The 24,145-nt window shown below is 36.1% G+C and overlaps 1 protein-coding gene across 5 annotated transcripts in view; it reads left to right on the forward strand.

Annotated features, from left to right (window-relative positions):
• Positions 1-24,145, forward strand: part of SORCS1 (sortilin related VPS10 domain containing receptor 1) — a 452,701-nt gene that overhangs the window by 385,548 nt on the left and 43,008 nt on the right. For all 5 annotated transcript variants that reach the window (XM_087932772.1, XM_087932776.1, XM_087932771.1 and 2 more), the window contains exons 14-18: positions 793-900; positions 3,041-3,158; positions 4,900-5,030; positions 12,477-12,590; positions 13,227-13,398. In XM_087932772.1, the coding sequence (XP_087788898.1) occupies positions 793-900; positions 3,041-3,158; positions 4,900-5,030; positions 12,477-12,590; positions 13,227-13,398 (643 nt within the window). The remainder of the gene's footprint in view (positions 1-792; positions 901-3,040; positions 3,159-4,899; positions 5,031-12,476; positions 12,591-13,226; positions 13,399-24,145) is intronic.

The following is a 24,145-nucleotide window of genomic DNA, read 5'->3' on the forward strand; positions in this document are numbered from 1 at the left end:
TTTCTTTTGGTGTCCTATTTTTAATATGTTGATAATGATAGTTTCATTCTAAGCCTTTCCAAATTAGGGAAATTATGCTTAATATGCCTGCAATATATAAGAATAATATTAGATGATTTATGTTCAGCTTTTGCCATTTATCTGCATTTAATTCAATTTCTTCCATTTGCTTTAACATTCCTATAACATTCTAATCCTTGACTTACAACCATTATTGAGCCCAAAATTTCTGTTGTTAAGTAAGACATTTGTTAAGTCAGTTTTGCCCCATTTTATGACCTTTATTGCCACAGTTGTTAAGTGAATTCCGGCAATTGATAAGTTAATAACCAGTTGTTAAGTGAATCTGGCTTACTCATTGACTTTGCTTGTCAGAAGGTCCCAAAAGATGATCACATGACTTTGGGATACAACAATGGTCATAAATATGGAACCAGTTACAAAGCATTTGAATTTTGGTCACATGATCATGGAGATGCAACAAAGGTCATAACTGTGAAAAACAGTCAGCCACATTTTTCAGTATCATTGTAACTTTGAATGGTCACTAAACAAACTGTTGTAATTCGAGGACTACCTGAACTTTCAAAATGCATGGCATTATATATGTGAACATTACACAAAATAATACATAGGAATATATAGTTCTTAGGGAGATTGTGTGTCCTTAAAACAGCTTTTGTTTATTATTCTTTTCTTTAATGTAATCTATTATGAAAAGTTATTTATAATATAGAAAGAAATTATTTTTATTTCTTCTGTTACTGTTTTCTTTTGCTTTTTTATCACCAGGTTAAGTTTTGATGAAGGAAGATCTTGGAGCAAGTACAGTTTCACCTCCATCCCGCTTTTTGTTGATGGGGTTTTGGGAGAGCCTGGGGAAGAGACTTTAATAATGACGTGAGTAGATATTATTTATTTTTATTTATTTAGAAAATGTATATTGCTGCCTACTTGCACATGGCAACTCAAGGTGGCTTACAAGCAGGGGTGGGATTCAAAATTTTTAACAACTGGTTCTGTGGCGTAGGTTAGCTTGGTGGTCATGTTATTGGCTGGGTGTCGCCAACTCAATATCACTCACATTGAGGCACGCATCTCCTCGACTGACCTCTCATGACTGTGGAGATGCTGCAACAGTTGTAAGTGTGAAAAGTGGTCATGTCACTTTTTTCAGTGCCATTGTAACTTTGATCATTCCACACAAGCAAAGTACCAGCAAAGGAGGGGGGAAAAATTCCAGAGAAGTTCCTGAGAACCAAGAATGCCAAGAATGTAATAAGGGTTAACAGAGAGGCAGTTTCTATAAGCAAACCCAGAATGTTTCCTTCCTGTCTTCCTTACAGGATTAGGCCAGTAATTTCTTCTAACAACCAGTTCTCCGAACTGCTTAGAATGTTAACAACCAGTTCTAGCAAATAGGTGAGAACTGGTAGAATCCCACCCCTGCTTACAAGGACATAAAAACACAATATAAAAGAAATAAAAATAAAAAAAATAAAAAACAAAATTAATAAAATAATAACTCCCCACTCTGGGGACCACACACATTCACACCAGCCATTTAATGGGCTCCATTTTGCTCTGAATTCCCCAGGCCCTTTGGCATTGTTAAATAGGTAAATCTCACATGAAATAACAACAATAAGGTCCATTATATTGTTATTAAATATAGGAAATCTAATAGATGAAATATCATTTGTAATCTAAGAATATAAATAGAATGTGAAGTGTTACACTGATTACGTCAATATCAGAGATGGTATTCAGCAGGTTCTGACAGTTCTGGAGAACAGCGGAAATTTTGAGTATTTGGAGAACTGGTAGCAGAAATTTTGAGTAGTTCGGAGAACCAGCAAATACCACCTCTACCTGGCTACACCCCTATCTATTCTCTACCTCCCGAGTCCCAGATGATTAGCTGGGTCTTCTTTTGTTGCCCTGCACAGGAGAACAGAACTGGAAAGCAAGTTAGTGGGGTGGGGAGGGAATGGGGATTTTACAGTATCCTTCTTCTACAATGCCCACAAAACCACACCCACAAAACCACAACACACCCACCAAGCCACTGCCACAGAACCAATAGTAAAAAAAAATTGAATCCTACCACTGGTCAATATGATTCTTGTGCACTCTTTAGTAGATTTTTGCAGATACAAAAATTGATGGGGATATGTTTTGGGTTGAGATTCAAGCAAAGGACCTCTTTGGATATGAACATGCAAAGAAGGAAAGAGGTGCATCTCTTCAGCACATCAGATGTACTTCACTGCCTTACCATGTGGATGCACATAAGCCCAGTCTGTAAAACAAACTAGCCTATTTCAGCAATTCTCTCCTGTCTTGAACTTTAATCATACTGAAGTAGAGCTACTTGCATCTGTGAGATAAAGCACCAAAGTAGATTGTAGTTGATTTATGGTACGTAACATAATGCTTAATTTTTCATCAATCATTAAGTAACTGAAAGTTTATCCACTAATTTCTGTTAATAAATAGATATGTGCATGAGTATGTGTGGGTGGGTGTTTATGTGTAATGTTGAAAGAAAAATTACGCTGCATTTATTATTGCTATATTTGATTACTGAAGTTTTAATTTGTTCAACTTCATGCAGCCAGTTCCAAAAGAATAATCACCATCTACATCAATAATACTGATCAGCAATTTATAAATATTGTAAATAAATGAAAAAAAAAATACATAAATAATACTTGTATTTTGATTTCCTGCCTTCTTGCCTTCCCGCCTTCCTTCCTATAAATCCCACTTTCTATATACTAGCCATCTATGTTCATAATTAAACCTGTAACTTACAATATCATTTGAAAGCTGTTATTATAATTGGAATGTATCACTAAAGAGAAATTGGAAGCTTTTTTATGATTAAGGCCACAATCCTGTATACACCAGAAAAGTTCTTTCTTTTACTAGGGCCATAATTTGTAAGGAGATATGTATAGTATTATATTCGTTTCATTTTGTTGATCTGTTAAAATAATTGTTTGCTACTATTATAATCATTCAATGTTTTATTCAGTGTTTTTGGACACTTCAGCCATCGTTCTGAGTGGCAGTTGGTAAAAGTGGATTACAAGTCCATTTTTGATAGACGCTGTGCAGAAGATGATTATCGACCCTGGCAGCTTCACAGCCAGGTAAAAAGTCTGACCTAGAATTGAACTGAAATTAATATAATAATTAATTAAAAAGTTGGGAATCAACCTAATTTATTGCTTCAAAATCATTGAATTCACTATCTATTCACACTTTGGTATACATTCTACCTGCAACTAGTAAACATTTATGGTGAAAGGTAAAACTTGATTTTTTTTAAAAAAAAGGCTTCATACTTCATTGTTTTGAACTGAATGGTGAATTCTCTCCCTCCCCACCTATTTTAAAAGACAAGGAAGTACAGAAATAGAAAAAGAGCTGGTCCCAAGGCCAGACCAAAAAAAGCTATCTCTGCAGTGTCCAGTTCAGTTTCTGGACAGAAAACAATATCTTCCTCTCTTTAAAATGTGCAATCTTGGAATAGTTCACTTTTTAAAACATGGTGTTCACTGTCCTAGTTTCTCTGTGTCACCTGCCATCCCTGCAAACCAAAATAACCTTCAATTTAAAAGAATTTAATCTAGTCATACTGTTACACTAGACACTGGTTAATGGCACTAATTAATAATCAGTTCAACGTTAATTTGACTGTTGTCAGGGTCTTAATCCTTCTTGTTTGGGAATCTACATGTTGTTTTCTTAAGTTTAGCTGGCTGAGACATAGAAAGTTCATAGGCCCTGAAATGAGATTGCTACTGAACAACAAAACGTTTTCTGTGTTATGGACAGCACTATTTGAAACTACCTAATTACTTGGAAAGCCGCATCACATCCATTAAATTTACAAGAGTATAGAATTTCTAGGCTCTGTCACCTCACTTTTTTTTTTTTAAGGCAGCTTCAATCTTATAAAAGATGGCTAGGAGCTTTATAACCAGGTAAGGACAAGTAGCTTGGATAACATATTGAGCTTGGAGCTTGAAATCAGCAGAATTCATGACTGTTTGACATTAGAAAGCTCCCGGTCATCTCTTGAAAAATTGAGGCTGCCTTTAAAAAAAAAGTTGCTTACTTTTTATTTGATAGAATTTTGGCCAAATTACTAAAACCTCGTTTCTGTACTGTATGTGCTGTGTTTTATTTCAGGGGGTCTCACTCCAGGGAGTATGTGGGTGGAAGTTTTTTTCATCTGATATAGGAATGGGAAAGGAATAAATCCAGGCTCATACTTTTTGCTCTTAGTCATACATATATAGTAGGTAGTCCTTGACTTGCAACCATTCATTTAGCAACCTTTTGAAGTTATAATTGCACTGTAAAAATTGAACCTTGCACTTATGACCACTGCAGTGCCTGCACAGTGACATGAATCAAAATTTGGGTGCTTGGCAATGTCTTTATGAGGGTTGCAGCATTCTGAGGTCACGCGATCAACATTTTCAACCTCACCTTCTGCTTCCAATAAACAAAGTCAAAGGGGGGGGGGGGAAGCTATTATTCACTTAACAACTGTGTGATTTACTTAATAACTACAGTGATTAGCATTGCAGGGTGAAAAGTTTTTGTAAAATTGGGCACAATTCACTTAACAACTACCTTGATTAATAATGAAAATTCTAATCCCAATTATCTGCACACAAGTATTTCTTTGCTATTATAGTCCTACCACCATAATCTTTGAGACACTGACTATATGACGACTTTGTTCTTACAGTAGAAAAATATGAATGGTCCCCACTGTTTCTTTTTGTGTTAGTGTACCATAATTGTTTGCATTTGTAATTTGCAAAAATATACCTGATCACTGTGGTAAAAGCCCCCTCCTCTCTTTTCTTTACTCAGGGAGAAGCATGCATCATGGGAGCCAAAAGGACTTACAAGAAGCGTAAGTCAGAAAAGAAATGCATGCAAGGCAAGTACGCTGGAGCCATGTCCTCTGAGCCATGTGTCTGCACAGAAGCAGACTTTGACTGGTGAGTTGTGCTTAATAACAAAGAATGAAGTCACAGCTTATATGGATTTTGCTATATAGATGTACATGTAGCTTGATTTTCTCCCAGGGGACAAAAAAATCCTAGAGATTGGATAGATGGGAATTGTCTTTCTAATTAATGTGGTACCACCTCAGCATATGCTCCTAACATCACTAAAGTTACAGAACTATATATACCTCGTAAATGGTGACATCAAGATTCAGTATTTCATGATAGGAATGCATGTTTTGTACCATCGTATGAATAGGTAACATACTATTACCAATTCATTTCTACATTAGTGAAGAATAATGCAGAAGTAATCTTGGTGCAATGATACATGTTAATGTTCTCCAAGCACTTGAAAAAGGGCAGCATTAAGGTGATATCAAGCTCTAACCTTTTCATAGCTGTCCAAAAAGGTGCTGTAGGGTAATTGCAACTTAATTCAACTAAATGCAATTACAGGCTTTGTACCCTACAGGTCTCCCATTTATACAAGTACTGTAGTCTCATTTAACATAGTTAGTTTCACTGCAGCCTTTCTTATCAATATAATTCTTCACTCTCCATGATTCCTACATTTAGCTCCTAAATCCTGTTCAGTCTGCAATGTTTTATAATATCAGTGACAAGCTATAAGAACAGAATCAAGCATATAATAAGAATTGAACTTTATGGAAAGCTATACTTTACAGCCTAATTCTGAATTTAATAATCCATTTGTTTACTTCTTTATGCATTTAATCAATTTACATGGTTGCTCAACCCATAATCTGAAAATCTGGGCAACTAACAGAATTAAAGGCTGAAGAAAATCCATCAAGGTGAAAAGCAACACAAATAAACATATAATGTAATTAATGCCAACTATAGTTATTCAATTTCCAATCATTACAGAGAGCCTCATTCTAGGAAAGGCCAGGTCTCTGCGATCTTATTGAGGCCACAAGGTCATCTGAATCTCTGGGGTTATGCTGCTCCTGAGAAGGAACAGGAACTAAAATTCTGCTCATTAAAAATCAGAATTCAAGATGACTGGAATGTAGATTTCTTAGTCCATCTCAACAAATATTTACTAATAAATCAGTCCAAAATTAAACAGTCCAACCTAACAAAAACAGGAATACATGTCAAAATAGGCAAGAAAATGGTAAGATACTACCTATATACTCTAGACAAATTCAAATCACCAGGACCAGATGGATTCCAGCCCAGAATTCTGAACGAGCTGGTGGACGTGATCCTGGAACCACTGGACCAGATCTTTCAAACATCCTGGAGCACTGGGCAACTACTAGAAGCCTGGAAAAGAGCCAATGCCCATCTTCAAAAAATAGAAAAAAAATGGATTCAGGAACCTACAGACTGACGTCAACACCTGGAAAAATCCTGTAAAAGCTAATCAAGCAACAAACATGTGCACACCTAGAAGCAAACAAAGTTATTACTAGAAGTCAATATGGATTTGTCAAAAACAGATGATGCCTGATAAATCTTATTGCATTCTTTGACAGAGTGACTAAATTAGTGAATCAGTGAAATGCTGTAGACATAATATACTTGGAGTTCATTAGTCATTGAACAAAGTAGACCACAACCTACTGCTTGCTAAGATAGAAAAATGTGGCTTAGATATCATCCCTAGATGAATTTGTAACTGCTGAACCACGACATTCAACATGTCATAATGGAACTACTGTATATCTACATGGAATGTGGTATCCAAGGTTCTGTCTTAGGCCCAATACTCTTCAACATTTAAAAAAAATTAGATGAGGAAATAGAAGGGTCAGTCATCAGATTTGCAGATGACCCAAACCTGGAGGAAATAGCCAACACTTCAGAAGATCATCTCAAGAGCCAGCAGTGTGATTCAGCTACCAAAAAAGAAATGCAGTCTTAGGCTGCATCAACAGAAGGATAGAATCAAAATCACATGAAATGTTAGTACCACTTTATACTTAATTGATAAAACCACATTTAAATAGTACAGTTTTAGTCAGCATGATATTAAAAAGACGTTAAGGCTCTAGAAAAAGCAACAAAGATAAGGGCATATGAAGAATGGATTGCAAGATCTGGGTATGTCTAGTCTAACAAAAAGAAGGACTAGGGATGATATGAATCTGTTAGAGTAGACATACCCAGATCTTGCAAAGGGTATCAACCTATCTTTAAAGCACCTGCAGTAGGACTAGAAGAAATTAATAGCAATGTCTCAAGAAGCAATCCGTCCTATAACTAAGAAGAAATTTTTTGACCGTGAGAACAATTAATCAGTGAAAGGGCTTGCCTCCAGAAGTTCTGAATTCTCCTTCACTGGAGGTTTTTAAGAAGTGATTGGACACCCATTTGTCTGGAATGGTATAGGGTTTCCTTCTTGAGTATGGGGTTGAACTAGAATTCTTTCCAACTCTACTATTCTATTAATCATTTTTGGTTTTTTTATTAACTAAATTTATTTGTCTTCCATCATATTTCAAAGAGACTCTGGCAATCTGTAGCATTAAAAGTATTAAAAACAAAAGACATATTTCTAAAATGATAAAAATGGAATTACAATCAAATATATTTTTTTAGCTTTACATTTTTTAAAAATTCTATTTATTTGTTTTAGTTTTAAAAAATCTTTTTTTAAAAAAACAAACAAGAATCGTGTTTGATTATCACACCAAAAGAAAACCTGACATTGCACTTGCAAGTTTCAGATTTGTCACAAATTCTGGGTAAAAGTGTGCAGATTTCCTGTGACAGCAGAATAAGTAATTCCTGAACTGTGTTGAAAGAATTGTATATTAAAGTATAGGAAAGAAAGAAAGTTAAGTTTTTGATTTGTATGCATTGCCCACTTTTTACAGCCAGGGGGCAATAGTGTTTCAGGAATGAATGTCACAATGGAAATGGTGCACTTAGTCCCAGGAATAAATATATCCTAGCAACTGCCTAGAAACCAACCCGTATTTATTTAAGTAATAAATGGATTACACAGTGACATATATGTTATTAAGCATTTCTTTGCCAGATTTTCATGGACTTTATTCCAGCATGAATGGGATTATTCCAGAAACTGATCAAGTATTTGTTTTTTTAAGAAAAAAAGATAAGTCTCGATTAACATGCAAATACATCGTTGTTGTTGTTGTTGTTGTTGTTGTTGTTGTTGTTGTGATCCTTCTGTGTGAATTCTATTTTCTCTAATGTAGTCATTTTTAATGCAATTTTACATGACATCCATTTCTGAAGCATTTTTTTCATCAGATAAATGCATTACAAGATTTGGAGAAGTACTGAATAAATGGATAACTGTGATCCAGAGAACACAGTCATCCCATGGGTACAAATTAGGTTAAAACACAACTTGAACATAACTCTCCCCATCAGTACATAATGCATCAATGTTCTTCAACAAGAAAGAAAATTTCATTTCTAATTTAATAATTAGGTAAAACAATTTTCAAGTAAAACAATAGGATTTCATTAAAACCAAAATCCTAATAATCCCACAAGGAGAAAAAAAACAGGATCCAAAAAACACATACAATGTAAAGGGCTGTATTAGCCAACATGGAGGACAGATATGCAGAAAAATAGCAGAGCCCATCACTTGCAGCCAGAATACACAGTGAAAACTCTTTCATCTCACAGCAAACAGCAACCACAATTTCAGTTGGCAAACTGAACATCCTAGGCAAATCCAAATGGCAAGGAATTCCCGGAAACTTGGCATTCAGACAAATTAGTCATTTTTAGACACATGTAAATAAATATTTACACATTGTTCAGAAGAGGCAATAAAAAACTAAGAAGGAAACAAAAAGGCCGGAGTGCATCATTTTCAGCATAAACACACAGATAAACTGGGATTATACTATATGGATAAACAATCAAGCAGAAAACCATACCCCAGTAACACTGACAGGAGGGGAGGGGAGCAAATCCCACACTCACCAGCACTGATGATGTTATCTTTTGGAGTAAAGAAACATTTGCAAGCAAACAAGAACCAAGGATTCTGCAGTTCAACCCTGAACTACTTAAATTCTCTAATATTAGAATTTCATTAAGGCCTACTCTTACATTCTAATACAGATTGTCTATTTTATTTCTCCATTCTTTTAAAATTAATATTAAAATGTATATCTGTGTGACATATAATAGGAAGGCTTGGATTAAAAACTGGAAAAAGCTGGGAAATCATATGCATACGCCTTAACAAACTTTCCAGGTTCAATTTATGGTCAGTCACTTCTTCACTCACTCAAAGTCTATTGAAACACATAGATCTTGTAGGCCTCTCATGCTTTCTACTTAGCCTTTTCAGGTAGGTACAGATAGAGCAAACCAAACACATAATAACCTTGATTAACAACTGAGATATATTGTAATTAGAGACACATATAACTTTTTATTCACCGAACACTGAGGCACATAATGTTCTTTCTCCTAAACTTTCTTTTTATTTTCTTCTTCCAATTTATTTAATGTATTCCTTCTGATTTCTTTGTAACTTCTTCAAGCTCCTAGCAGAAATTCCATCCTGCTCTCGATGTTTTCTCCTAAATTTCTCAGCTTTCACCATATTTGCACATAATCATTTCCATTCCTTACTCTGTCCCTAGTTTCTCCACTAATCCTTATTTTTGTAGTTTTCTCCTTTTTGACCTGTTTTATTTTTTCCTACATAATCTTTACTTTCTTCCCCACATTTCAATAGCTTTCCTAAGACTTCATAGATCTATTTCTAAAGTGCTAAAATTAATGGGTGAACTCTGATACCTTTAATGGGTAAATTCTGATATCTTAGAGCAATGAAGTCCACCTATCATTGTCAGTCTCTGATTTCACTTGACAACAATATTTTTTCAAAACTTTTGCTTCTTGAAATACTTTTTGGTGATTAAAATAGATCCCCTCAAACTAATCTTGACAAGATTAATTTAATGTCTATAATGTATTTAACATATCACATAATATTTCTGACTTGCTGCATGAGTTGAACAGGGCCAAAAATGTTTTGCTGATGATTTTTGTTTGTACTTGGTGTCCAATGCATGTTGCCTCAGTATCCAACAATAGTCAGCCAGCATTGAGAATATCCAGTTGTCCTGATATCCTTTTTCCATTGTGCCAATGTCCTGGTAAAAACTTTCACAGTCTTTGTCAATAATTTCATCTAGATTTTCATGAAAAAGTCCAAGTGTGAATCTTCAGTGTCATGTTCTAGTTAGATGATCTTATATGCAATAAGAAGTTTGTCAACCAGCTAAAAATAGTTTGATTATATGTTATGACCATAATGGAGACTGCCCATTATGGTAATGTCATAACAGTCATAAAACAGATCAGTCAAATGACCAGCACAATTTTACAACCTTTTTGTGTGTGTGTTGGCCATGAAAAAAAATGCTGTGATTTTGCTGAAAACTGAAAGTGCTGCTTTTTGGCAAGTATGTCATGTCATTTATGTCACATCATTACATATGCTTCAAATGGCCATACATGTAGCTGTATTGCTGAGAGCCTGAACTGTGGGTCATGTAATGCAAGGAGGGGGACAACCATCAGAACTTTGTATCCGGGTAATAAGTTTCCTTTTTCAGGTCCATTGTAACTTTGAACATTCACTAAGTGACCAGTCAGAAGTTAAGAACTACCTGTAGTGTATTAGAAGCCTATATATCTGTGATTTGTGAACATAATTATTAAGTTTCCCTCAAAGGGGAACATAATCATAACTTGGGAATAGAAACTTGAGGTTGGCAGGAAAATCACTTTAACATTTCCTGGAATATGAAAAAAAAACCCTCAAATGGAAGGATGCTAACGTAAATTTTCATTAGTTGATTGAGATAGGTCTGAAGAAACACCATTCAGAATTCATAATGTTGTTTACAGTACTAATATTCCTAGCATGTGATGTACTTTTCAGAAATTAATTATATAGTCCTAAGGTGCTATTATATAATGTGGCATATTGATGTACATGGGCATATTGGGAACACAGTACGAAAAGATGTGGAGATTGTGTCCTATCCCTGTGAAATTTCAAATATGAATTGAATATTCTTTTAAAACCACATGACTAAAAAAGCTGAGAGCAAGATTTGGGAAAGGCTTCCCTTAATAGGGCACAAACACACACACACACACACACACAAAGAGAGAGAGACATACACACATACACACAGACAGAGAAAGAGAGAGAAAGAGGGAAAGAGAAAGAGAGAGAAAAGGAGAAAGAGAATATGAAGGAGACAGAGAAAGAGAATATGAGAGAGAGAGGCATATAATGTATACATTGGTTTCAGCCTGTCACAAAATCGAAATCAAAATATGCCTTTACCAGATGCTTGGATATAATGCAGCCACTCTGGATGTGCTCCATTCCCCTGCTCAGATTTTAACAGTCATTTTCATCCTCTGCTGCTCCAGATGATGATAGGTGCATTGTGCCTACAGGTAGGCAGCAATTTGTCACAAGCATCAGTGCTCTGTGTGCAACAGAAAGGAAACAACAAATTCATTAGATTGCATATCTGCAAGGTGAGGAAAAGATACTGATGCCTTTATAATGAAATGCAATGGAGCTGCTGGTGACATTTCTCAGCAGCCTATTTGTGTGTTTGTGTGCTTTCACGCTGCCATTCAGGTATACAGATTGATATCACTTATGTCCTAGCATATATAGCTGATTTTGTGCTGGGGAAAAAAATCCATGTACTTTAAGACCAGATCTATAGAAAGAGGAATGGGTGATTACTATTCTGTAATTATAGATCTCTTCCCAGTGTCAACATATTAGAGAAAAAACTCGGGATTTTTAAGGAGCAATACAAAATCTAGGATTTTTTAAGCTATTCCTCTCTTCTCCACAACCACAGATGATTATTTTATAGAGATAATTGATCTGCTATTGTAGTATACTGTGCATTTCCTGTTCATATATGAACTATATCCAGTTTCTGACATTTACAGCAGAACAGGGAAGTACCCTGAAGACTTTATTGAACCATCATAAGCTAAATTGGTGAGACTTGGTTTTAGAATTTGTCTAAGTATAAAATATGTTACAACTGCATGTCAGGAGAAGAAATGACATCAGAATAAAATACTTGTCCAGTGGAATTGACATAGTCAAAGCTATTATAAGAAACTTGACAACTTTAAGGTTGTTGTCCAAGTAAGGTCTTGTAGATGGAAGATTATAGTTTCTTGATCAGAAAGAAGACTAAAATTTCTGATAATTGGGATTATGAATGAATGCCAGATGCCATGGGGAATTTATAGAATATGCCCAAACATGTGTATCTCTATGTGAAGTAAGTGCATGTGTTTGAAATAGATCCATATGATTTTATATGTCAATTTATATTTGAAAAATATATTTCCAATGCAATAATCCACTTGCATATCACCAAAGTAATATTTTTCTTCCCAAATTAGTGATTATGGGTTTGAGCGCCACAGCAATGGCCAGTGTTTGCCAGCTTTTTGGTATAACCCATCATCTTTGTCAAAAGAATGCAGTCTTGGTCAAAGTTATCTCAATAGCACTGGGTAAGTAGTCAAAGCTGCAATGCTGCTGACCCATTACCATATGATTCCTCAGTCTGTGGTTTTCTTTATATCTTGAGGGATACTTTTAGCAAATGGAAAGCTGAGTCAGGATTATTGTAAAACTATAAAAAGTATAATTATCCTGTATTGATGGCAATATAGCAAACCTTTTCAAGTTTTCCAAAATGATAGGTTTACTTTGTCCGTCAACAAATAGGGAAGATTAAGTTTTATCAATATTATCTATGATCCTATAAATTTCCTATCACTATATTTGGCAGGTAAAAATTTATATTGAATTATAAAAGTGAAAGTTTACTCTTTATCCCCTCACATTTGAGAGTTCATTTGGCCCAGCTTAGTAGTGACACATGTTACTTGCTACTTTATTGTGACAAAACAGCACTATATACATTTTCCAGTACCATTAACTCTGATAATTGGTGTGTTACTTCTTCTTCTTAATATCAGAGCATGACATACGGCTAAAGTTCCGTACCAAGTCAATTTATACTGTTTCATGATTCAGTGGTTTAAAAATCTGACGTGTGACAGCGATGGTCTGGAAAAGGGACCTATCATTAGAAACAAGCAGCTTGTAACTAGTCTCTTCAGGGTTCTTTGTTCTTTTCACAGGTACAGAAAGGTCGTGTCTAATAACTGCACAGACGGTGTGCGTGAGCAGTACACAGCCAAACCACAGCAGTGTCCTGGCAAAGCCCCGCGAGGACTTCGGATTGTCACATCAGATGGCACACTGACATCAGAACAAGGGCATAATGTTACCTTCATGGTACAGCTGGAAGAGGTATGGTCTGTTTAACATGTTCCCCACTGGGATTTGAAGTCAGAATCATTTAGAAGAAAATGAATGGGACTGAACAGAATTAATTAACCAGTGTGATTTAACTGATTAGTGACTTGACAAATTTGAGCTGTACATCTGGTCTGTCATCCTGTTATAAAAAGGGCTTGGTTCTTTCCTCCATGGCCTATCTTGTCAGCTATTTGTACCTCTGCCCTCACTGGCACGTTGAAATAAGAATATCTGGGCTAATGTTGCAAAACAAATGGCAACAATGTCACGTACAGCATTTGTAAAGCATGGGTTTCTAGAACATCTCATTTTGCAATTAGCATGTTCACAGTCTAAAAAAGTCTAGATTAAAGTGGTTTTGTAACTGACTTTCAGATAATTATGTTTACTTTATTTTCGCTATATAAAGATTAAGGAAGAAAAAGTTTAAAAAATGCTTCTTAAATGTAAAAAAAGATGCCTTACAAATATATAGCTAAGGGATCTTATGTAGTGTCTTTCAACTGAAGGCTAAAAATATATATAAGAAATAATCAACCAAAAATTATTTAGACAAGTGTAAATTTTAGGGTTGCTAAATATAAAGAAAAATCTGTGGTATATGGCCCCAGCAAAATCCATGCTCTTGAATTTTGCAGTTTGCACATGATTTTGCATTTCCATAGATTTCACTAGTTCTAATCTTTTTTAACTGGTATATCACATTGTCTCTCTTACACTTTTCGAAGGCACGAGGTGTATGCAAGATTCAAAGTTGCATTGGTAAATATATTGGAGTAAATAAATGAACTATGCTATAGACGGAGCTATATGAATGTATAAAAGGAGGAAAAAATTACATTATGCAACTGGAAACCTTGTTTGTACAATAGATTTGCCATATGAAGAACTGTCTTTTCTTGGTTGAATCTTCCCTATCTACCAGAATATGGAGGCAGGAAATGGAATAGATCAGTGGTGTGCCCACACTCACATACCAGCACCCAGAATTCAATGCGTGTCCCCCTTCCCACATCCCCTGCACATGCCCCGCCATCTCCTTACCTGCACTTTGCCTCACAGCTGATTTATTGGCTGGTTTAAGGCCTTTTTCGGCCTCCCAGAGGCTTGGAAAAAGCCTCTGCAAGGCTTTTCAAGTGAATTATAGGCCCGTTTCATCCCTTCTGGTATTACAGGAAGTGACAAAATGGGCCTATAATTTGTCCTGAAAAGCCTTTCAAAGGCTTTTTCCAAGCCTCTGGGATGCCAAAAAAGGCCTCAAACCAACCAGAAAAAAAATCAGCTGTGAGGTGCATGCATGCACAGTGAGGTAAGTTTGCCTGCGGCTCGCGTGGCAGCACAAATGGCTCTGCGTGCCACTTGTTCACCATCGGGGTATAGATCTCCTCCTAAGAAGATACATCTAATAGGATCAAGAATCACCTTCTTCATGGTGGCTCCTTAGCTCTGGAACATCATCTCCATAGATATAAGATTGACACCCATTTTGACACTCTTTTGAAAGGCCCTGAAGACCTGTATCCCATCCCAGTATACAGAGAGAGAGGGGGAGGGAGGAAGGGAGAGAGAGAGAGAGAAAGATTTTACACACACAACCAACCCCTGTCACAGTCTCTTCTACATCTAAGGCACAGAATGGCACCAGAAGGATGACAGCCCCAGGATGCTCGGCATTCAAGATTTGGCCAAAGCAAATGCAGCTCTATGGGTTCAAGGCACAACAAAAGCCACATGACTCCAACATGTTTTGTTATTCATTTGTTTGTTTGTTTATTTATTTATTTATTTATTTATAAAATTTGTAGGCCTCCCATCTTACCTCAAGGTAACTCTGGTCATCATACAAGGTTTCAGGCACAAAGCAGGGAACTTGGTGTCAGTGGGTTCCAGGCACAATGAAAACAGCATGGTCTCAACAAGTTCAAGGCACAACAAAGGCAACTTAACTTTGATAGGTTCAAAGACATGACAGTGGCAAAATGGCTCCAGCAGTTTCAAGGCCTTATGACGGTAGCTTGGCATCAATGGGTTCAAGGCAATAGATCAAGATTGCTCATGGATCAACAGATTACAAACAATTGTCTCTTACAAGTCGCAGGCTCCAATGCTGAAGTAAATAGATACTGACCATTGTACCTATTAGCAAGGCTGAGGCTGCCTCCTTGCAAGTAGCCTTGCTGACCTCCATTGCACCTCCTTCTGCTCAGCTCTGTGAAATCTTGATTGAGTGTAGATGTCAACTCCTCTTCTGCTGGCCAGCTGTAACTGCACCTTTTCTCTGACCTGAGAGGCCAACTGGTCATCCACAATAATTGAATACAACTGTGCCTCCTCTCCTTGCACAGCTGACTGATCATCCATCTGCTTCTTGGTGCTGGATTCCCCTGACATTCCTGGTGTAGCTTCACCTACATCATCCAAATTTGTCTGAGAGCCTTCATATCTCTCTGGTGCTCCTCATAGTGCCTTCTTAGATGTCCCAGAACTAGCATTTCCCCATTGTCCAAGCCAATGCCCAAGGGAGCCATCACAATCTTTGTCAGTAAATCTAGGGAGCTTGATGGGGCATATTAAACAGCTTATTTGATTGACTGTTGTTGCCAGATGGCTCGGGATATATTGCTTTCTAATGAGTATTTAACTTTGTAAGTGGCCCAGAGTCACTGAGAATTAGTTGGATAGTCATATAAATTTTGTTAAATAAATAAAATAAATTTGAAAAAAGGGCAAATTGGAAAAAATGTTATGGACAAGCAATACCATTTGATGATGATAGTTTTCAAGTTCACTTTGAATACCTGAGTTTCACTGAAGGGGATATAGAATTATATGGCTGAAATTAATTTGCATAGTAAAGATGGAATGATATGCATTTAGATTATAATCCTGAATTCATTTATTAAGAAATAAACTCTATTCAAGTCCATGGGACTTAATGTTAATTGGACACATATTTTTTAATTAATGCAAGAGATTAAAAACATTCATAAGCTAAATTTAATAAAACAAAATTATTCCACCAGAAGAACCTTCCATACCATTTCCATCAACCCTGCATTTTCAGCATAAGCAAAAAGTTAATATATATACAGAAAATATAAAGCAAATTACAGATAATTTCACTTTGGAAGAGAAGTAGAAGAAACATGTGCCTGATACAAAGACCAATTAAAACTTCATTTGAAACATCTGCAAGGATAAAGAGATAACACATAACTAAAAACTTCCAACTAGAATGTGAGGCTTGGGATTCAATTTTATAAAATTTGAGTTGCATCTCATTGTTTTAATACTTTGATTTACATATAAATCCTGCACTTTGTAGAAAAAGAATCATGCTTGCAGCCTCTTGAATGAGATTGAAATTGACTGTTTGAGGATATTATTCTCATTAGAATGATTAAAATTAGCAATACCATCTCTTAAGAGCCAAAATGCAGAGGATGTAATCAAGGTATAATGATGTTTGATAAGCCCGTCAGGTTGTTATATCAGAAGAACCAGGAAAACTGGAAGATGAATATAATTAAGTAACATGATCATCAGGCAAACATAAAAAAAGGAATCTTCACTAGGACTTTGCTAACAAATTTGTCAAACAAAAGCAATAACTATGGCAGACCAGCAGAAACATATCTTACTTTCATGCCTTCATAGCATAATAATTTCCCATGAATGAAAGAGGAGTAAAAAAAGAAGAGCTCTTTCAAACTGAACTACATGTTGACATAGGTTTTGAGAGAAAACCATACTAAATTTCAAACTATGCTAAGCTTCCAGTGTTAAATAGCTATTTTGCTGTTTTAAAATAGGAACCATAATAATGGCAGTGTAAGTGCCATTGTAAGTGGAGGAAGTGCAAACTGAACAAGAGTAGAACGTGACATTGGAAAAGTTCTTGAGGAGATGCACTAACATAGTGGTCTCCAACCAGTGGGCTGCGGCCCAGTGGTGGTCCTCAAGAAAATTTTGGTGGTCCGCAGAGAAAGGCCACCCCAACCCCCCCAACCCCCAAAGCTATTAATCCAGGCTGCAGAGGAACACAAGGGTGTGCCACCCACATGACCCGGGAACACAAGGCTTGCATTGCTTGCATTAGGAACAACATGAGGTAGTGAGGGGAAGGGGGAAAGTGGGGAGGGGGGAACTTGCCTGGCCACGAGGTTGCTTCTTTCCGCTTTTTTTGTCTTCTGCTTTTGGCTGCATGCAAGGAAAGCAGCAAAAGTCTTTCTATCCCCCCAACTCTGCCAGAAATGAGTTTTGGGACCCTGCAAGACATCCTGCTCCAAGAGGCTGCAAAGATTCATTTCTGGTGGAGTTTGGGTGAGAGAAAGAAAGGCTTCTGCTGTTTTCCTTGCATGCAGCCTGAAAACAGAACTCAAAGCAGGCTAGGATTGTGGCTGCCTTGGAGGGGTTGGGAGTGTGTGAGGGAGAGAGAGAAAGAGAAAGAGAAAGAAAATCACCAGCCTTCAGGTTAGATCGATCTCCTCCCCACCTCTAAGAACGGAGCTTAAAGCAGGCTAGGAAAGAGGCTGCATTGGAGGGGTAGGGTGTGAGAGAGATCTGTGTGTGTGAGCGATCCAACACTGCTGGGGAATTCACGGGGGGGCGGGGGGATTTGCATGTCTCTGTGTCTTTTCTTTCCAGCCTCAAGGTGGGTGGGGGGATGGAAGGAAGACACACAGAGAGAGAAAGAGAGAGGAGGGAGTGATCCATTGTTGCTTGGGAATAAATGTTAGATAGTACTGTGCATTCAAATGTTTGTCCTGTAATGACTGGAATAAAAATTGAGTGGAAATGTGTATTTCGTGCTTGCTGACAAACTTTCATAAGTGTGAAAGTATAGGGAAAAAAATACTAGTTACACATTACTCTTAACAAAGACAAAACACCAGGACTTTGGATCCTCCCAAACCCAAAGGATAAGAGAAGCCCTTCCTTTGCCTTCGCTCTGTCCCAGAATTCCCATTTAAGTTTATGTTTAATATAAAAAATAAAATTGGTATATTAAATATATTATCTTTAAAAAAAAATCATATTAGTGGGCCTTGGGATTTAAAAGTATGAGTTTGGTGGTCCCTGAGGTCCAAAAGGTTGGTGACCTCTGCACTAACACATGTTCAGAATATACAGGACTCTGTTTTACTGAATATATGGGCTACCTAATTGTAGATACATCACAATTTCAACGTTTACAGAGTATTTTTTTAAAACAAGTTTTATTCAGTTTTCACATTTTAACATCTCTTTTTAGTGAACAGCATGATTACAGGTTTTGCATATACATACAAATATGACCATAGTTACATATTCAATTTTTGTATTCAATTTCTTATCTTAACAATGCTTTTATACATTTTCTATTTTATTATATTATTCCAAATGCTTATCTCATTATTTAATTCACTTATGTTAGCTTCATAATTATTATACTTTAGTACTTTTAACTGTCACATTTGTATATTTCATCTAAATTCTGATTAAAAACACTCCTATAAATTGGTTTCCCCCCTAAAAATCAGTTTAAGTGCGCCACCACTAAGTTACATATTCATTAATTATCTCCCCTTTTAAATCCCATTAAACATTTAATATTTTTATTACCTAAAACATTAAAATTAATGTTACTTAATTTTAAAACTACATAGCATATATAAATCTGATTCTGCATGGTTTTCCCCCTATCATAAGATTTATTTACAATTTCAAAAAAATGACATATTAACCTACTCACTTAATCCTAAACCCTAATGTTAATTCCATTTCAGCTCTTCTCCTATATTGTTTCATTTATTTCAATATATTTAATACATGTATTTCATTAATTATCCCATTCATATTTAGACAAAAAAGCCTGCATTCCAGTCCTAGAAATCTTTCAATATATTTAATAAACATATTCCATTATTTGTTACAATTATCTCTATACATAAAGGAAAAGAGCATTAAATTTCATTATCAAGAAATAACAGTTCTGTTTTCCATCTTATCAATCTATATGTCCCTATTTCATAACTATAAATTTATTTATGTTACCCCCAGCACCTTGCAGAATCCCCTCTCTCAATATTAATCAACCATTATCTCTATGTTTAATTAAACAATTTTTCCCATTTTTTTAAAATCCCATGTTTCTTTGTTCCCAAATCCTGTTTCTTATTTCTTCTTGTATTTTCCTCTTTATTCTTTTACTCCAATTTTTATCCCCCTCTCTATTTATAGCTTCCTTCTACCCTTCGAATTTCTGTTGATTCTTTTTCCTTTTTTTAATTTTCCAGATATTCCCCTCTTTATTTAACTTCTTAAATCTCCTATATTTGTTTCCAATTCTTTTCCTCCTTTTTTCCAGAATTCTTTGTTCTCAATGATAATTAAAGATGGCCCCTTCTATTATTTGCTCCACCTCCTCTTCTGTCTTTTGTCTTGTTCATATTCTGCAATTGCATTCCATAAATTTTAAAGCAAAGCGCAATGATTCACCTCGCTCTTGTAATATTTCTTTCTTGCTTCTAAGTTCCATTTTCAATTCCAGAAGAGATATTGCCATTTTACAACTTTCTAGTTAGCAATTTAATCCAAATAGTGTCTTTGAAGTTAATTTACAACAGTCAGCTTTTATTTTCTTCCTCTCAAGTTTTAGTCCTAAACTAATCCAATGCTAAATCCATGCCAGAATCAACAATTAATCCAAGGGCAGAATCTTCCTGCTTCTTTCTTTGTTTCAATGTTTCAATTATTCAAAGTTCTTGTTTTATTGTATCAATTTTCCTTACAGTCTTTAAGTAACAGTCTTTTAAAAGAAGAACAAATTAGATTTAAATTAGATGGCACTCTTTGTTATAAAAGATCTTCACCCCCTCTTTTCTTTTTTCTGATCAATTATTCAGAGCTTTTTAAACCACAGTCTTCCAAACAAAAAGATCAAATCCAGTTGGTATTAAATTTTCTCTTTAACGATCTATGGTTCAGCTTTATTAGTGTCTATATAGAATCAGAATATACTTAGATGATTCCTTCTTCCAGCTTCTACCTTTCTCGATTCAAAGACCTGCTACTGTCAAAAGCAATTCACACCTTTTTTTTCTCTTTTTCTTCGCCACTTTAAATCCTTTCTTAAAAATTCTTTGAAATGTTAATCCTGGGGGTACCTTCCATTTAATTATATTGTCCCATTCCTCCGCTTCTTTCTCTCTCCTGCTCAATCTTATTCCAGTTTAATCTTCCCCTTCAGGGTGGCCATTTTAGACCACCGCTTCAGGTGTCTTCAAGAGGGAGCAATTGCCAAGCTGGGGAGGGGATTTGCAACTCCCCTCTAGCCGGCTGATGGTCTCCCTTTCCTCTGCCACCCCTAAGAGGCAGCTTCTGCCCCAAATCTGATTGATCAGGGCTTTCCTAGGCCAAAGCACATACCAAAGCCACTCACAATCGCAGTCAGCGGTCCGTCTTCAGGGCAGTTCAAAACTAGAAACCCAAGGTTTACAGAGTATTTTAAACAATGCAACACTATGGTTAAATCCCTAATTTCATATGTTGGTGTATTACTTGGGGATCCTATATAATGCAAGTTTTGTAGCACAAATAATACAGAAGTTGAAAATCCTGCAGTATTATTTTCTGTCTTTTAATCATCACTAACATAGTAATCCACTTTATCCAATATCACTGCTTTTTTAAAAAAATGCTATGGACATTTTCCTGAACCTCTGAAAACTGAAATAATTGGTTTTAATTGCTACCTTTTATTCATCAGAAACAGTATTTTGATTCTCTTAAAATGATTGAAAGTAAACAAGATTTCTTTGCAGTCCCTTAAATAATCATAAAATGATGGTGTTTCAGAGATCCTATAGCTCTTTTGAATGCAACCTATGACTGTATTGACTTTTTTGGCACCTGCAGCACACTACTGACTCATTTTTGAGTGATTGTCAACTAGATTTCAAAGATCGTTCTTGCAGTTACTACACTTGACTCATGTACTGCCTATTCTGTACCTTTGGATTTAGTTTTTCCTGCCTAATTATAGAACGTCACTTTTCTCACTATTGAATTTCATTTTGTTAGATAGGGCTCAATGTTTAAATCTATCAAGTTCCTTCTTTATCTCAAACCTATCTTCTGGAGTATTGGCTTTTCCTCCAGCTTGATATCATCTGCAAATTTGATGAGTTTCACTGATGTAGCTATTAAATAATTATTCGGCCTAAGACAGAGCCTTCAAGTAGCCCATTGACTACTTCCCTTCATACACATGCAGTTCCATTAAATACTACATGTTGGTCTGCCAGTTACAAGTCCATTTGGTAGTGATGCTGTCTAACCATGTTTTTCTATCTTATCAAACTATTGTTATCTAGTATCTTGTTATTATCAAGTTTATCAAATGCCTTGTTGAAGTCCAAGTAAATTATATTTACAGAATTTCACTGGTCCACTAATTTTGTTACTTTGTCAAAGCATGCAATAAGATTTGTCTGGCATGATCTGTTTTTGATGAACCCAAATTGGCTTTTAGTTATGATTTTGTTTGCCTCCAGGTGTTTGCAGATTTGTTGCTTGATTATATTTTCCAGAATCTTCCCAGGTATAGATGTCAGTCTGATAGGTCTTTAGTTTCCTGGGTCCATTTTCTTTTTTCTTTTTGAAGATAGGAACTACAACACCCCTTTTCTAGTCTACGGGTAGATTTCCACTACTTTGATACATTACTCCAGGTTCTTGGAAAGATATGGTGCAGTGGTTCTGAGATCATGTCTGTCAGTTCTTTCAGAACCTTTGGGTGTAATCCATTTGGTCACAGTGATTTGAACTCATCTAAAGTACATAGATGTTTTCTTACTATTTTCTTGCTCATTTTGACTTGCATTCCTAATCTGCAATTTACAGTATTTTTTGAAAGGCTGGACTATTTTTTCCTTTTCCGTAAAGGCAGATTATTTAAAAAAAGTTAAGCAGATTTCCTTTCCCTCTGCTGCTCATCACCTTCTTGCTATTTTCTCCCATTAATGGACAATAACACCTGAGAAAGATCTAAAATCAGACTGAACACACTTTCTATCTAGCAGAATAAAAACAAAATGCATTTGTCAGGGCTCCAACAAATCCACCCCCATTCAAATCATAAGTCTGTAGCTGCTTCTCTCAGAGTAAAAAAAGTTTCATTAGGAATGGCGATGTTGGCATTAGCTGGGTGCAGCCAACATTAAAATACATCATTCATTTTCCCCTTGACCCTGGTCTTCCCCCCATCCCCTGGATGTATATTCTCCAATGGGACACATTCATAGCCAAGACTCATCGATCATGCTCTCCAGTAATATTCTTGTGCGCTGACAGCTTTGGGCTGCCAAGGCGATTATCTAAGGCATTTGAAGAATGCACTACTTTTACCCCCTCCCTTTCTGCTGGCAACTAAAAAGACCAAAGGAGTATTTTTTTTTTTTTTAGTTGACAGCATTAAAATATAAATGATTGGGAATTTATCACAGTTACTTTGTCATTGCTTAAACTATAGTATCTGCAGCAAATAATCAAGGCTTACCACAGTGATTTACTGGACAATATATACTGGATGGAGTCTCCTCCAAAAGAATAATGGGAGACACACCCTTGCTGACAAAGAACTGCACTCATATTTCAGAAAGGAGGGGGAAATGCGTGCATATATATTCATAAGTAACAATATAATGAATACAGTAATAGAAGGGCAGGAAGTAACCCATTATCTACAGAGAACAATGGATTTAGAAGAAACATTTGCATCTTGAGATTCAGGGGTTGCTATGGAAATGTTCTGGTAACACAGATCGCTGTGAGCTTCAGTGGCCTATTCCTTATGTCTCAATTTGTTTAATAGACATTCATCTGAAGACTGATTCTCCCCACAATCCACACAAAGATTCTGCATTCGATTGAGAGCTGCTGTATACTCATGTTCTTATAGCATAATTTAGGCTGATCACTGAGGTGATTTACACCCACTTTTGTAGTACAAAATAAAATTGCAAGTTTTCTTTTTTCTTTGTAGTCTATGGACACTAAAAGCCCTGTGGGACATGGTTTGGTTTTCACAGAAACTTTTGTGCCATTCAATCTCCCTCTGGTTGAACTCAAAGCTGTTCATGAATTTTAAAGCCGGATGCGTCATGTGCTGATCACACCCATGCCCAGTTTAGGAAAGGAGGAAAAAGTCCTGATACATCATGTGATGCCACCTTAATAACATGAGTTTGACACCCCTGATTTAGACTGTGGAAGTCAGAGACTCTAATATACCACCTTCCCTCTCCCCTGTGACCCATTAGATTCCTCTTAATTTTCTCTCTTTGCATAAACAGCTTATACTGAATTCATGCCTAAATCCCTGAATGCAGTTTCTTAAGAAATCACCTGCCTGCTAAATTTTCATGTCAGCCTAGCTCCATTGCTTTCAATAGGAATTTACATTCAGAAGGAATGATAACAAATGCAGGGGTTTTGTATTTCATGAGTTGTCATAACAGATTCTGGGGTAATGAATGTCATTCTTGTTATTTCTTTTGTGCACTATTTTTGACTTTGCAGAAATACTGATTAGATCAACTGCTCCTTGCTCGACCTTAATGTTCTTAGGCCAGCAGGAAGTAACTCAATTGCTTAGCTGGCTTTAGAATGCTTTTCATTAGACAAGGCAAAGTGTGTATGTGGAAATGTCTTTTATTTTATGTATTATTGAAATGGTCTTAACTTGACCAAAATA

The sequence above is a fragment of the Pseudonaja textilis genome, chromosome 4, assembly GCF_049901715.1.
Source record: "Pseudonaja textilis isolate UNSWEBS1 chromosome 4, rPseTex1.2, whole genome shotgun sequence".
Taxonomy (NCBI): domain Eukaryota; kingdom Metazoa; phylum Chordata; class Lepidosauria; order Squamata; family Elapidae; genus Pseudonaja; species Pseudonaja textilis.